General features: G+C 38.5%; 1 protein-coding gene across 2 annotated transcripts in view; it reads right to left on the bottom strand.

The window, feature by feature from the left end:
• The window catches only part of KIFAP3 (kinesin associated protein 3), a 189,777-nt gene that overhangs the window by 163,400 nt on the left and 10,992 nt on the right, over positions 1–15,385 (bottom strand). Inside the window, exon 1 of one of the 2 annotated variants that reach the window (XM_072648685.1) lies at positions 13,388–13,725. The exons of the other annotated variant lie outside the window; for it this stretch is intronic. Within the exon in view, the coding sequence (XP_072504786.1) occupies positions 13,388–13,419 (32 nt within the window). The 5' untranslated portion in view covers positions 13,420–13,725. Of the gene's footprint in view, positions 1–13,387; positions 13,726–15,385 lie in introns of those variants that run through there. 2 annotated transcript variants of the gene reach the window in all.

Here is a 15,385-nt window from a genome sequence, read left to right as displayed (position 1 = left end):
TATGCCGGTCAATGTTTAACACCTGACTCTCTAAAACAAAGCAAAGCAACTAAAAAAGATGTAGGTACAACTACTTTTAAATTTAATCTGCATTAACATTTTTTCCATCACCTTCTTAAGTCTAAAAAACCATCAAAACAAAAATTGAATCCGAATTTGCAGCATTTGCCAATTTCAAAAGTATAAATAAATGCTTACATGTAGAAAATTTAACAATACACCCTGGTGAGCCAGTATAAGCTGGCTCCAATACACCCCTGCTTCATTCTCAATTTAATTCACTCTCCAGACTTCTTCTTGGCAACTAACTTACTCCAATGCAGGCAGCCTTCTTGTTTTATTTTATTTTTTTTAAATGTTCACACTCTCAGAGTAACAGCAATTAAGGCAAATACAGCATCAATGACTTAAATAATCTAAGGAACAAAATGTAGAACAGGAAAAAAAATCAGAAGAGTTAAGTAAAACAGTGAATATTTCGAGAAGAAAACTATTATACTCTTATTAATAAATCAATTATCAGAAACTACCATACAAATTTATGTGAAAGCAGAAATGAGAATTCAAAGAAAACTGATAAACATCTACAACAATATAAAATATCAAAGCAAAATAAGAACTCAAAATCTTAACTCAATCTATGAAAAGGAAAACACCATAATGACGTGCAATAAAGGAAAAAAAGCCTTGGTCGTATGTACTTGCAAATTAATTCTATCAAACATTTAGAGAGGAATTTACGCCTATGACACAAAATTCTTTTCAAAAATAAAGGCAGACAACATTTTACCAAACTTGTTTTTATTAGTTATATGGTCGCAAAACCAGAGAGAGGGAGGGCCAAAGAAGAAAACTACAATTCAATATCACTAGCAAACAATGATGCAAAAATTTTAAATAAGATCTGAAACAAAGACTACAGAAATAGAAACAGAATAGTTCACTATAACTAAACTAGATTCATACAATAGAGACACAAATAGTTTGACAATAGGAAAAACGATTTGCATAGGTGATCACATAAACAATAAAGACAATAAAAGCAAATACTTGTTTTCAATAAATTAAAAAAAAAATTTTTGACAAAATATAATACTCATTTAAGGTTTAGAAACCTTTATAAGCATAGAGCATGAAAGTACCCTTTCCTTAATAAAGTCAAACCATATTATTAAACCAAAAGCTAGTATTGTTTGCAAAGGAGAAACACTAAAACTTTCCTAAGAGAAAAAAGGGTGAAAGAGCATTGCACTCTCTCCATTATTATTTGAAATGATTCTATAAATGCTAGCTATAAAAATAAGCCAAAAAAAAAGGAAAATTAAAGGTACGCACATTGCAGACGACACAGTTTGAAGGTGTACTTAGAAAATGCCCCAGAGAATCAATCAAAAAAGAAACTGAAACAATTTACAGTTATCACAAGAATTCAGGAAACATAAAAATTAACAAAAATCACCAGCTTTTTAAAACAATACTAAACTGATTTAGAGATTAAGGACATAAATAAATCAAGTACCAAGGGGATATTCATTACACAGACAAAAATCATAAAATTCATTTGGAAGAACCAAGGTCTAGAACACGAAGGGAATTTTTTTAAGTAGGAAGAAAGTACACTCTTCCTTACCACAACTCAAACTACATTTTAACACAGCAGTCACCAAAATTATTTAGTACGCATTAAAAAAACAGAAAATAGATCAGTAGAATAGACTAGATAAGTACGAAACAGAAGCAAAAAGAGCAGCCCAGTGTTTGTAAAATCTAAGAATTTAAGCATTACAGGGGGAAGGACTCCATTTCTTGACCAAAAAAATACTAGGAAAACCAGAAAGCAATTTGGCAGCAATTAGGTTTAGCCCAGCATCTTACACCAGAGGCCACAATAAATTCAAAATGGATGTGCAACATGCATATAAAAGTATTTTTAAAAACTACCAGAAAATGAGGTTAAGTACCTCTAGAGAAATAATCCTAAACTGAATGTGGTATATAGAATAAAATGATCAGAATAAATAGAAAAATTTTAGAACAGTACCATAAAAAACAACTATGAAAAAGCCTTAAGAACTCTGATCAAACAGAGATCAACCACGACTTCAGTAGACTAATGATGAAGAAAGGTACCTAGCTCTTGACAAAGAGGTTGAAGTAGAAAATTAGGAATATTTTTGAACATGGCAAATATGTAAATCTGTTTTATTAGATTATACTTATGGGTTACAAGGAATGACAGGGAATATATTTTTCGTATTTTATGGTGAGGTAGTTATATGGTTGTCCCCCTCAAAAAAAATCAGTGAGGAATTTTTTAAACACACAAGAGAATAGAATGGAAGTTCAAAAGGAAAGTTAACATTTTGAATTTCTCTAAAAAGAAAACTGTACATAAAAGATTCTTGTTTTCATATATATCCCTCTTCCTCTTCTGCTTTTATATGGAAATGCTATTTTGGGGAGCTATTTGTTAATTTTAGAATAAAAGCAGAATTTTAAAAAGTGAAAATTAAAGACTCTGAGATTTAACCTTGCTCTATGCAAACTGTCAAAGATGAAAAAAAAAATCAGAACAGTAAAAGGCAGAGGGGCTGTGGGAAGACAAACACATAAGCACTGCTAGTGGAGGTAGTTCAAAACTTCTGGATTTAAATTTGGAATTATGTGAGAAAGGTGACTAAATTAAACTCTGTGATCCCACTACTGGATATACATGAAACATCTGTATCAGATGTTTTTGTTTAATTGATTTTCTTTGTCACAAGATAGAGTTCAATAATAAGATAAAATAAATGTAATAAAAAGATAAGAGTTATGAAAAAATGTTGATGTTCAGCCATTTCGGCCATGTCTAGCTCTTTGTGATCCCACTGGGGTTTTCTTGGCAAAGATACTAGAGTGCTTTGTCATTCCCTTCTCCAGCTCATTTTTACAGATGAGGACACTGGTAAACAAGGTTAAAAGGGACTTGCCCAAGGTAACACAGCGAGTGGGTTGTCTGAGGCCAAATTTAAACTCAGGTCTTCCTGACTCCAGGTCCAGTGCCCTATCCACTGCACCACCTCGCTGCCCTAGCAATAAAATATTGTATACTAAAAAGGAAAAAAAACCTTAATATAGTAATTTTCCTCATAATCAGTTTTACTTCCTTGCTTCCATCTATATGCAGGTCCTAGGAAGAAAAAGCCCAGGATCTGGTCACTATTAATACCACATAAATATATATAATTTCTTTCTTAAAGTTAAAATATAACCAAATACTTAACTCAAATTTTACAATAAGGTAAATACCCCATAAAAGAAGAAGTTCCGACTTCTTATCTGGTAACAAAGGGAGGGCAAATATTTTTTTATACATATTCTCCAGATTTGCAAGGGTGCTGCAACCCTAACCCCTGCAAATGTGGAAGGGATCACTGTACTTCATCACTCAATAATCTCTCTTCCTTTAATATTCATTCAATCCTTCTCTACCACCCAATCAAAACTCTGACCTCTTATCTACCAACCTCTGGGAGATTCCCCTTCATTCCTCAAAGGGTTCAGTAACTAGCTCTCACAGTCTCTCTTCCCCACTCCTGCCCTCATCTAGGGGGGGGACTAGGGGGACTTCAACATATAAAGATGTTCTCAGTTCCTCAACTTGATCATTTCCCATGAACTGCTCCTTCACTCTACCTCAGCTGTACAGCGACATTGCCATCACCCACAAATACACCACTCTGATGTTTATGAATGCTTACATTTCCTTTTCTGATTCAACTCTGCGGTCATTCCACTGCTCTCCCAAACACTGCTCTTTGTCCTCATTCTGACCTCCCAGCCCTCCCAGGCTATCATCCTTGCACCGTCTACACTCTCCTCCTTTCTTCATCTTGATCCCTTGATGGACCAGCTCAGTTTTGCACTATCTTCTTCTCTTGAATCCCTTGCCACCTGCTCCTGTCATTGATTTTGTCCCAACAAGCCTCAGGCCTGGATTTTTCCCATGTTTTCCTTTCATTCCTACTTGCATGCTGCTAAATAAAGCTAGAGAAAGTTATGAAACCATGCTGATTGTATCCACTACAAATTTGTTACATAATCTCACCTGGGCCCTCAATGCTGCAAAGCAATCCTTGCACACTCCCCTGACTCACTAATCCACTCACTAGTGGCTTTTAGAACCTTTTCACACACATACCCCTCTCTACCCCCAAAGCCTTCTATAGCTCCTTGTTCCTCCACCCTCTTAGCCAAGAACTTTGTTTCCAATTTCACTGAAAAAACTGAGGTCATTAACCGAGAGCTCTCTCTTCTTTCCTCCTACTAAAATCACATCTTCCAAATGCCTTCTGCCACTACCTCCCCATTCACTGATCTCACATACTAAGGTAGCTCTTCATGCAAAGGCAAATCTCTCTACATGCACAAGTGATCCCATTCTATCCTGTATTCTGCCTCTATCACCCGTACTCTTTCACTTACTTTCAATCTCTTCTTGTCTACTAAGGTGCTTTTCTGCCAGCAAACATGCCCATGTCTTCTCCATCCCTATGAGCTACTGTCCCATATCTCTCTCTTCCCTTTTTGTGGCTAAACTCCTTGATAAGGATGTGTACAATAGATGCCCTCTCTTTCTAACTCTGCCTAGCTTCTGCAACCTCATTCAACTGAAACTACTCTCTCCAAAGTCACTAATGATCTCTTAATTGCCAAATCTAATAGCCTTTTCTCAATCTTCATCCTTCTTAAACTTTCTTCAGCCTTTGACACTGTGAAGCACCTTCTGTACACCTCTGTAAATTTTCATGACACAACTCTCCTCCTTTGCCTATTTATCTGAATACTTCTTGGTCTTCTTTGCTGGATCTTTGGCTGAGTCTCACCCAGAGCTTTGTTCCTGAGCCCTCTTCTCATCTTTCACTATACTAAAGTCACTTGGTGACCTCATCAGCTCCCATGAACTGAAATATCATCTCCATTTTTATTACTTTAAAATCTACTTATCTAGTCCTACACCTCTTTGCTAACTTCATCTTGCATCTTCAACTGCCTTTCAGATATCTCAAATTGGATGTTCTACAACTTAAACTCAGTATACCCCAAATGAGAAAGATCATTATCTTTCTCCCCAAACCCTTCCTTCTTCCTAATTTCCCTCTGACTGTGAAGTGTACCACCTTCCTCTCAGTCACCCAGGCTCACAAAATAGCCTTGACTCCTCACTCGTGTTTAATAAATGTTTACTGACTGAATGATCTATATATACATTTTCAAGATACCCAGACAAGTCTGTATATTTATATGTGTATACACCCACATATATAGTATATATATACATAGATACACACACATAGATACACATACACATAACAAGCTGTGGGCTCTCGAATATTTTTTTTTCCCAATACAAAGCTAAAAACCCATAAACTGATTAATGACCTTGGGCTTATTATCACCAACATTCTAATGAACCAGAAAAAGAAAAAAAGAAAGAAAAAAAAATTAAGCAGAAATAAAACTACATGTATAAGATACAAATATATTCAGTGTTTAATAAAAGCTTAAGGATATATTTCTTTATCCTCTCCCACCTTCCTACCACACTTACTTCTCCCCTTCCTAGCCTCTCCCTTCAAGGCTAGTGCAAAGGACGTGAAAGGTGGTAATAAATATTTGTTGAATAGATTTTTATTATTAATAGTTCAGCTATTGTGTATAATTTCATATCCATATGGTAGAACTAGCAATTCAAATGGGATAGATAATCTATAATTTCTAAAGTAATATAAGTGATGTATTTTACCCCCCACATCTATGACCCAGGAAAAAACTGGCTCAGTTAAGAACAAAACATATGATAGGTTACCTAGTCACTAAAAACAGTTTACCAGGAAACCTCCTCATTAAAGTAGTACTTCTGGAAAAGTATTTTCTAAGTAATTTTACAGTAAGAAAATGGTGATGGGAAGTCTCTGGCTTAAATGTTTTAAATTCATTTTAAAATAAGGGTATTATTTTATAACAGAGTAGTCATGCTGGAGGAAGGAGCATTAGGTATGTTTATATAATGTTATTAAACATTATTCCTTAGTCTGGGAATTTCAACCACATGTCCCTTCAGCATTCTCATTCCAAACCAGTCATATCCTTTAAGGATAGAGAATCCTGGATAGATGGAGGTGCACTGAAAAGTATTCTAACTATTCTGTACCTTTAATCATTCCACAAATTTATGAAGTATCAATAATAGGACATGCTCCATCTCTCTGGAGGTTCATGCTACATCAAAAATAAGTGTCCTTCTTTGCTATAATGTAATTACTTAGAAGTAATTTGAAGCTTCTCTATTACATTATTTACTATGAAGATATTGCAGTGGGTTTTTTTCAGATACTACCATATTCAACTCTTAAAACATTTATGGGAGAGAAAAATTAGTTGATTTGAGAGAGATGATTATGCATTATTGCTTACTACATCTAGAATATTTTAAAAATTGTGAACCTGTATCAAAAAGTGTATCTTAGTAAATAATTTCATAAAAGAGATGTAAGCCATGGCATCAACCTCATCATATGAAGGTAGGAAAATAGAGGAAAAATAGCTGGGACAACGGAAAATATTGCTGTGTTTTGGTCCAAGAACATGTTTATTCTATCTCAGGTCTGCTAATTAAATGGAAGCCACAGGAATCTTGGAAATAGAAACTTGCTAAGCTATCTTCCAGAGAATATACACATGAAGAGGGAAATGAGAAATTAAACTGTTAGAAAACAAATTAGGAGCAAAGTGGTTTGCAGAGAGAACAGGTCCTAAATGCAGTAGAGAATCCAAAAGGTCACTATAAAGGACAGAGCAAACTATTAACCAAACTAATGAATACGATTTAAGCAAACCTTCCAAGCCAGCATTAAGAAAAGGTAAGAGTAAGAATATTTACAGAATCCAGAACCACTGAGTGGTCTGATGGATTGAAGTTAGGACAGACCTGCCTCTGACCTTACACATGTCCAGGGATCCAAAAACTGAGGCTAAGTTGACAAGATCATAGGTCATTTATAGAGAGCTCAATGAGATTACAGAAGTCATCTACTGCAATCCCTTTATTTTACAGGTGAACAAATGGAAAGGTCACCTAACTTCATCCAAAAGTTCACACAGGTAGTGTGCAACAAAGCTGAGACTTGAACTCATATCACTAGAATTCAGGTTTACCTCCTCTGGTCCTAGTCACATACAGGTGAACCGAGCTGGAGGAAACCATTCAACTCATGATAAAAATTAATGCTATCTAATCTCGACTAGGCCCTCAATACAGCGAAGCAATACTTCTTGTATTCCCTTAATGTCTACAATCTTAAAAAACTTTCAGTATTACCTATAATTGTATAATTCTCTTCCCTTCCTCAACCAAATTCCTCAAAAAAGGAATTCACCGTTTCTACTTCTTCAAGTCTTTCCCCCACTCAAATCCATCCTCCACTAAAAGCTGTCAAGTTGATTTTTCTAAAGTTTAGGTCTGACCATGTCACCCACTTATGCAGTGAGTTCCACTAGCTCCCAGAAAGCAATCTGAAACTATGCTCCAAAACTATACATCTTCTGATCCATTTCGAGGCTTATACTACCCAAAAACAATCAAAGAGAAAAGGAAATAGAAATACAAAGAAAATACAAAAATATCTGTAGCAGGTATTTTTGAGGCAGCAAATATCTGGCAATTAAAGAGATGCCTATTAAAGTGGGTAAATAGATGAAAAAGTCATAATATATGAATGTAATGGAATACTATCGTGCTCTAGGATACAACAAAGGGGACCAGGGATACAACAAACCTGGTAAGACTTGTATGAACTGATTCAGAGTGAAGTGAGGAGAACCAAAACAATTTATACGACAACATTATAAAAACAGGGAACCCAAGAACAAACTGGTACCACCAAAGTAAACAATACCAGCTCTATCCCAGTGTTAATCCAATTGCTAAACAATTCACTCCTCAAACAAGCAGTAAACAAGATTTAGATGTAGATTCCCTTGGGGATGAAGGTTAAAGACTTCAAATTTCCTTGGTAAATTTCCCTTTTGGAGACATATGAAAGTGACAGACTTCACTCTAAAAGCCTCCTCTGACCTCAGCCAGAAGAAATCTGAGCCATTAAAGTGAAACTGAAAACTCCAATGTGAAAATAAGAAACAAACAAACCTAATCTGGATACCAACAAGAAGGAAAAGCTCCCTCCACAAGCTGATAGTTGATTTTAAAAAATCCTTTGAAAGAAAAAAAACTTTAACCTCTCTCTTCTTCCCCCTGAAGAAGGAGCCCTCAACTAGGGCTCTCCCACCAGAGGAAGTGATCCTGAGGTTACGTGATTAAAGAAAAAGCCTTTTCTTCCTCTTTCTCTCATTATCCAAAGGAAAGGACTTGAACTAAAGCCGGTCACAAGAAGAGGTGAACTTTGGTTTATGTAGGGAAGGAAAAGGTCAAACTAAAGACAACCAGGGTAAATGAGAGATTCTTAACTTGATTTGATTCCCAGAGTAAAGGATAACTAGAACTCAACTCCTGAGGACTCAAAAACAACATGAGTCAAAATAATCAGCTAGCTAGCTGAACGAATGAATAAAATGAATGAAAAAGGGACCTTCACAATGCCACACGTGCACAAAGCAAACGCCACGAAAAAAGAACAATTCAAAAGCACCTGCAATCAACACTTTAAAGAAAAGAAACAGCTTGTCCATAAGACCAATGAGAATCCCTCAAAGAAATGACATAAGATGTTGAAGAAGATAAAAAAGAAATAGGACTGTGGCGTGGAGAAATGGTAGGCTGGTGGTCGTCCTTTGTTCTTGAAGACGACCAAAATGACACCACGACGCTAGAACCAAGTGACTGTGGCTGATCAGACCATTATGAACCTGGAGTGGCGTACCACAGGTTGAGCCTATGTGAACATTTGGGGTGGATTCTCTAAATTTGCACATCCTGCATTTCTTTGGAGCTGTTTCAATTCTGCTCTGCTCATAGAGCACAGCACCTTCTCTAACGAGGGCACCCCATGCTAGGTGGTCCTGTTCCAGTGTCTCCCGTATCACACAATCAAATGCAAAGTTCTTAAGAGTGAGACCTCATGAGTGCCTTTGTATCACCTCTTATGACCATGACAGAAACAAACAAACCTAATCTGGACACCAAGAAGAAAAAGCTCCACAAGCTGACAGTTGATTTAAAAAAATACTTTGAAAGAAAAAGACCTTAACCTGTAGAAAAAAGATAAACAGCTTAACAGCTTTTAAGTAAACTTTACTGGTGTAACAAACTTCCTAAAAATCAAAACGAACCAAATGCAAATTAATGACCCTAGAAGACAACAAAAATTCTTAAAACAAAGTCAAGAGAGTGAGAAAATAAATTATAAGACCTCACATTTAAAAAACACTGCCCTGGAAACTAGATCAAGGAAGGGGAACTTAAGAATCACCAGATTACATGAAATCCATAACTAAAAAGAGAACCTGGATATCATATTTCAAGAAACCATTAAAGAAATTACTGAGACATCAAAACAAGAAGGCAACAAAAAAATAAAAAACATCACATTACAAAGAAAAATGCATAACAAAACTAGAATAACTGGGGGGGGGGGGGCTCAATTTACCCTTACCAATTTTAGACAAAGCTAACCACAAAAAATAAAAAATTTAAGGACTTGAATAAAATTTTAGAAAAATTAAGATATAATAGGCCTCTGGTGATTACTGAATAGAAATACAAAATACTATTCACATTTTCCAACTCCGCTTCATGTCTTTACAACAAAGGACACAAACATCCCACAAATATATAATTTACATATTTGATTAAATGATTATATACAAAAGTCTGGCCAACATGCATCCACATGAATTAGGATGAAGGTTTCTATCCCTATCTATATACCATTAACCGAGGTTATTTGGCCAGAATAAGAGAAAGGTTTGGAAGGACAGGACAGTTTTCTTCAAATATCTGAAGGGTTGAAAGACAGCCTAAGATAGTGGATAGAGAACTGGACTGGGAATCAGAAAGACTTGGGTTCAGATCCTGCTTCTCTACATAATAGCTACGTGATTCTGGACAACTTATGTAACCTTTCAGAGCCTTAAATAGCTTTTTAAGATTAAATAAATGACAGAGAAGGTGACAATCTTCATTGGTAGAATAAGCTGCTCCATAACTTATGAAATCACAGGCCTAGTCCAAAAACAAACTAACTGAAACCAAAGACTTGCCATGTGGAGGATCAGATTAGACACGTACAGCCTGACCCCAGAAGATAGAACTAGGAGTAACTAGTGGAATTGCAGCGCCAGATTTCTGCTAAACATAAGAGAAACCTTCCTAATAATCAGAGGTGCCCAAAATTTAGTGGAATGTGCAGCCTAAGAACATAATGGGTTCCCCATAACAGCAGGCCTTCAAGCAGAAGTTAAATGATGACTTGTCCTATTCAGGTATGGGCTCTATGATCTGTTTGAGAATATGTGATTCTCTAAGATCATGGCAGAATTAGAAATATAAGATAGGTTTCATGAATTCCTATCCAAGTATTCACTAGATAATAATTCTTCAAATGTATCATGCAAGGACCATAAATGAAGCAATGTGTCCTTCAGGGAAATGTTCATTTTAATACATAATTTGTTCAATCTAAAAATATGAATTAATGAAATACTTCAGTCTGGGATTGTAAACACTAAAAGAGATTCAGGAAATGAACTATTTGAGTCCTTCATAGCAAAGTGAACTTATCCATATCTCACCTATTCTGTGTTTCAAGGTATTGCATTTAATAGCCCAACTAATAATTGAAAGTACCACACATGGACCATGACTTAGTTAACGAGAGAATAATTTTCACTTCCTGAATTTTGTGTTTAAATTCACATCAATCTTATTTTCATAAATTTTACTTTTAAGAAAAATTCAGAGTTCAGAACAGGAAGAGAATGACTATATTGCTCTGGGGAAATTACAAAGCTCTTTAACTGATTCTAAGCTCCCTTTGAAAGCAAAAGCCCATCTTTTCAATACTAACACCTTACCACTATTGTAACATGGCAACAAGATGTGAAATACCACTACCTCTGAAGAACTAAAGAGGGATATTCACATTCAGCCATAAATGACTCACAATTAAAATGGTGTGTTGACAACAATACTTGAAGCAAAAGGTTGCCTCATTAAGTATGTGGAGTCAAGCAACATGCGGTATAGTTTCATTACCTTGAGTTGCCTAAAAGATTCATGGATCGTTGTACCTTATACATACTGGGTGCTTAACAAATGGATGCTGAACTGAATGGACCTCTGATAAGCAAATAAAAAGAATCTTCATTTGAAGATAGAATATATTGGCCCTATTCCTAGCTTGCCCACAAATCTGTACAGCTTTGGATAAATTCATCAATGTAGCTGTGTCTTAGTAGCCCTAATGGTGGTTAAGAAGAACTTTAATCCTAATGGGAAAGGTTTTTAGGTTAAAACTTATTGAATATCAACATTACCATTCCACAGACTTCTATAATCTGAGGCAAACTATAGCAACAGATTCGGTCTCTGAAAATCTTCATTCTAAAGTCATATACTGCATGGTGAAATCAATCCTAGAAACAATCATATTATTAAAATATCAACACACAAACTACTGTTTACTGAAAGCCTAGCATTTATGCAGCACTAGGTGTTGTTGGGCTACATTATTCACTGAATTTATTCATTATTCCATTTTAATAAATATGATGAAAATGATGAAATATGTATGTATATATACCTATCAATGAATATATGTGTATATATATATATATATATATATATATATATACATACATATGTATGTATTCTTATAGCCAACTTCCTCAAAACAACAGAACATATTTCAACTATGACATCTTAATTTTAGTGGCACAAAAACTTTTGGAGTAAGAGAATATTTTAAGCAATTTATGAGCAGGGGGTTAACCCATGTCTTTGTTGACACTCCACTAGTCATTACTGCACAATTGTATCTATCCTTCCTCATATTACCCATGAATTGTTGTGGATGATGTTGTTCAGTTGATTCAGACATGTCTGGCTCTTTGTGACCCCATGGATCAGATATTCGTTGGGTTCACTTGCCAAAGATACTAGAGTGGTCTTGCCATTTCATTCTCCAGTAAATTAAGGCAAACAGAGGTTAAGTCATTTGCCCAGGGTCACTCAATTAGTAAGTGTCCGAGATCACATTTGAACTCAGGTATTTCTGACTCCAGGCTCAGTGCTCTATCCACTGAACCACCTACAGTTGCCTCTTTTTGTGGATGCTATCACAAGATAAGTCACCCTCCAGTTTGTTAGTAACTATTTTTAAAATCTGGTAATAAATGCAATGAAATCGCAAAGCAAGTGGTTTTGCTCAACATCATAGCCCTCCAAATACAGACTCAATTAACCTCCCTTTCTTTGGATCTTAATTCAAAAAAGGAGAATAAACAGTAATCAGTTTTAGTCTCTGGAGCTATTCAGCAGGATGCAGAGGCATAAAGTGTCTCCACTCCTTGGTCTATTGTGAAACAATTTTCACTCTCCTAGCTCTGCCACAGCAGAGCAAATGCAATGAACTGACCACACCAGCGAGGCAATTTATACATGTTACATATACCCAACCTCTATAAACTGTCACCTTCACAAAACGCAAGCTTCTTCGCACATTTTAAGACCTTCAGAACATACGCAATTATCTCATGCGATTTCCGTGAAACTGTTAAAGAAGCAGCTAATATTCATATCTGAAAGATGAGAAAAACTAAAGGGACTGGCATAGATGACCTCTAAGGTACTTTTCCCATTCTAGCTTTATGATGCTCTAATTTGTCTCATGCACTGAAGAATTCACGGATTCAGAAGATTAAAAATCTGTGAGGTGGTTGGGGAGGAGGGGAGTTGGACTGTGACACAGTATCAAGATGACATGATCAGGTGGAGGCAGAAATGGATACAGGCAGAAACCCATCCCTGGAGCAGGGCAGGCCCCTCACAGAAGGATGGACCTGATACATTGTATCTAACTCCACTCCTTCCCCACCTCCACTGCCCTTAGGAAGTGCAGAGGGGAGGACCCCTGGACAGCTTTCTTCATTTCCAGGAGGAAGCATTTCCATCTAAGCAGCCATTAGGAGCATTTTCACCCCTTCCAGGAGTAGGGTCCAAGGAAGGTGGCCCGCAGGGCTGGGTGGGGCAGGGGGTGGCCAGGGCGGGGCTGGAGTGGGCTCCCGTCTTCCCCTCCCCCTCCCCCACCTCTCTCCCCCTCCCCCCTCCCCCCGTCGGGCCCGGGCCGGGCCCGGCCGGAGCATCCCGCCGGGGGCGGGGCCTCGTCACCTCTTGAGGTATCGGGCATCTTCGCCCTGCATGTCGGCGGCGGGGCCTGGGGCTGGTGTCGGCGGGAGGCCGGCGCGGTATTTCCGGGGGCAGCCGCCCGAAGGTGATGACAGTCCCGAGGCGGGCCGGGCCCAGGCGGGGAGGGGCGGCGGAGGCGGCTGCGACGCTGCGGTTACCACGGTGAAGGCGCCGACTCCTCCCCCGGCTGCGGGGCCCCAAACAGCAGCGGGACCTGGGCGCGCCCGGAGTCTCCAAGGCTGGCTCCTCCCCTCCCCGCGCCTGCGCTCCTCCCTGTCCCAGCAGCCCGCGCAGGCTCAGTGCCGGGCGCTGCTCCCGACGCTTGGGGGACGCTCCCGGGAAGGGGCCGGGCCAACTGGGTCTGACTCTCCCTGGGGGCACCGCCACCTAGAGGACGCTAAAGGAACTGGTGGGCCGAGACTGGAGCGAAACCTTGGTGATTTGGCGCTGCAGAAAGAAGGCCGATATTTCTATTTCGTTCCTTGTGGGGTCACGAGGGGCGCAGCACTGGAGAGGAGCCAAGTCAGCCTTTTATAGGGCCTTCGCCCAATCACCTGCGGGGCAGCCTTAAGGGAGGGTGACCCAAATTTTGTTTTAGTTTGAGCTTCCATAAAAGACTTGAGGCACGAAATGCGCAAGAATTGCAGAACAGTCGGGATTTGCCATTTGGGGACAGTGTGCAGAAAGCAGCATCGCTCCCTGAGAAACGCCAGCCAGGGCCTGATGGTCCAGGGTGCAACTTGCATGCAAATCTATTCAAAGCAGGGAAAGAGCAAGGGCCTTGGGCTGGGAAGACCTGGGCGGGGCAATGCCTGCCTGGGACTGCTTGGATGGGGCAGTGCCCTGCGTTCCAGTCCTGCCTCAGACACTTAGCTTCTGTTTACCCTGGACAAGTCATTTAACCGCTTTCTGCCTCGATTCCCTGCATTGTACAACTGGGATTATTAATACACATAATTTAGTCGGGTTGTTGTGAGGATCAAATGAGAAAATGAAGGTAAACTGCATTATAAGCCTTAAGTTGATACTTTAGCGAGCCATTATTGTAACTTTGCAAAAATCAATCCCACTTCCTCAAAATCTCCTGGCACAGTGGCTCTCCTCACCCTCTCCTCTGGACTATTATAATAGACTCCTAATTGATCTCCCTCCCCCTAGTCCCAACCCTCTTCAATTCATTCTTTGCAGACATCGCTCCCAAAATATAACTTTTCTTCACAGCCTGATGCTATAGGTAAGGCATTCACCTAGTCTAGGCTCACCAAGCGTGAGATGAGGAATATTCATCTGGTATGAGGCAGTGCGACACAGTCGTAAAATAAAAAAAAAGCAATGCTTGAAGTTAGAGGTCCCAGGTTCAAATCCTGCTCTCAGCCAATTAATACCTGTTAACCAGGGCAAGAAATAACTGTCCCTAGGATTTGGCATCATCTGTGAAATTCATCCATTGAAAGCAGGACCTCAAAATTCCCACCACTGAGAATTAAAAGGAAGCAAAAGACAGTTAAATAGCAAAGGGGGTTTCAAGTTTAGGTCTTCTGGACTCCAAAGCCAGTCCTCCTTTCCACCACACTAAGCAAGTACTAGTTGTTTTTCTTTCATTTATGTTGGTTTTTTCTTCTCAACTAGATTAGAACCTCACTGAGGGAAGGTACTTCTCTAGTATTTCCTATAGCATCTGGCCCAATGCCACAAAGCAGACAATTGGTAAATACCATATTGAATGAATAAAAAGCTCATAAATTAGTATTGGCTGGGTGAGGGGAGCCTCATTTCCCTTCCTCTTTCTCAAGACACATCTCCTAAAGTGTTCTACCACTGCCAGTTGTTCAAAGGGTGTAGTTACACTAAATACAACACCAGAAGAAAAGCCTCTTGAGGACTCAATCCTTCCTCTCTCATTGCCGTCATATAATCAGTCATTGCGATTAGGTTCCCTTTTGTGATCTTTGGACTAAATGGCATCTTAGATATCTTTTA

Source organism: Notamacropus eugenii, chromosome 2 (assembly GCF_028372415.1).
Source record: "Notamacropus eugenii isolate mMacEug1 chromosome 2, mMacEug1.pri_v2, whole genome shotgun sequence".
Lineage (NCBI taxonomy): Eukaryota > Metazoa > Chordata > Mammalia > Diprotodontia > Macropodidae > Notamacropus > Notamacropus eugenii.
The sequence above is the reverse complement of the archived record's forward strand: the minus strand, read 5'-3'. Positions and strand labels throughout refer to the sequence as shown.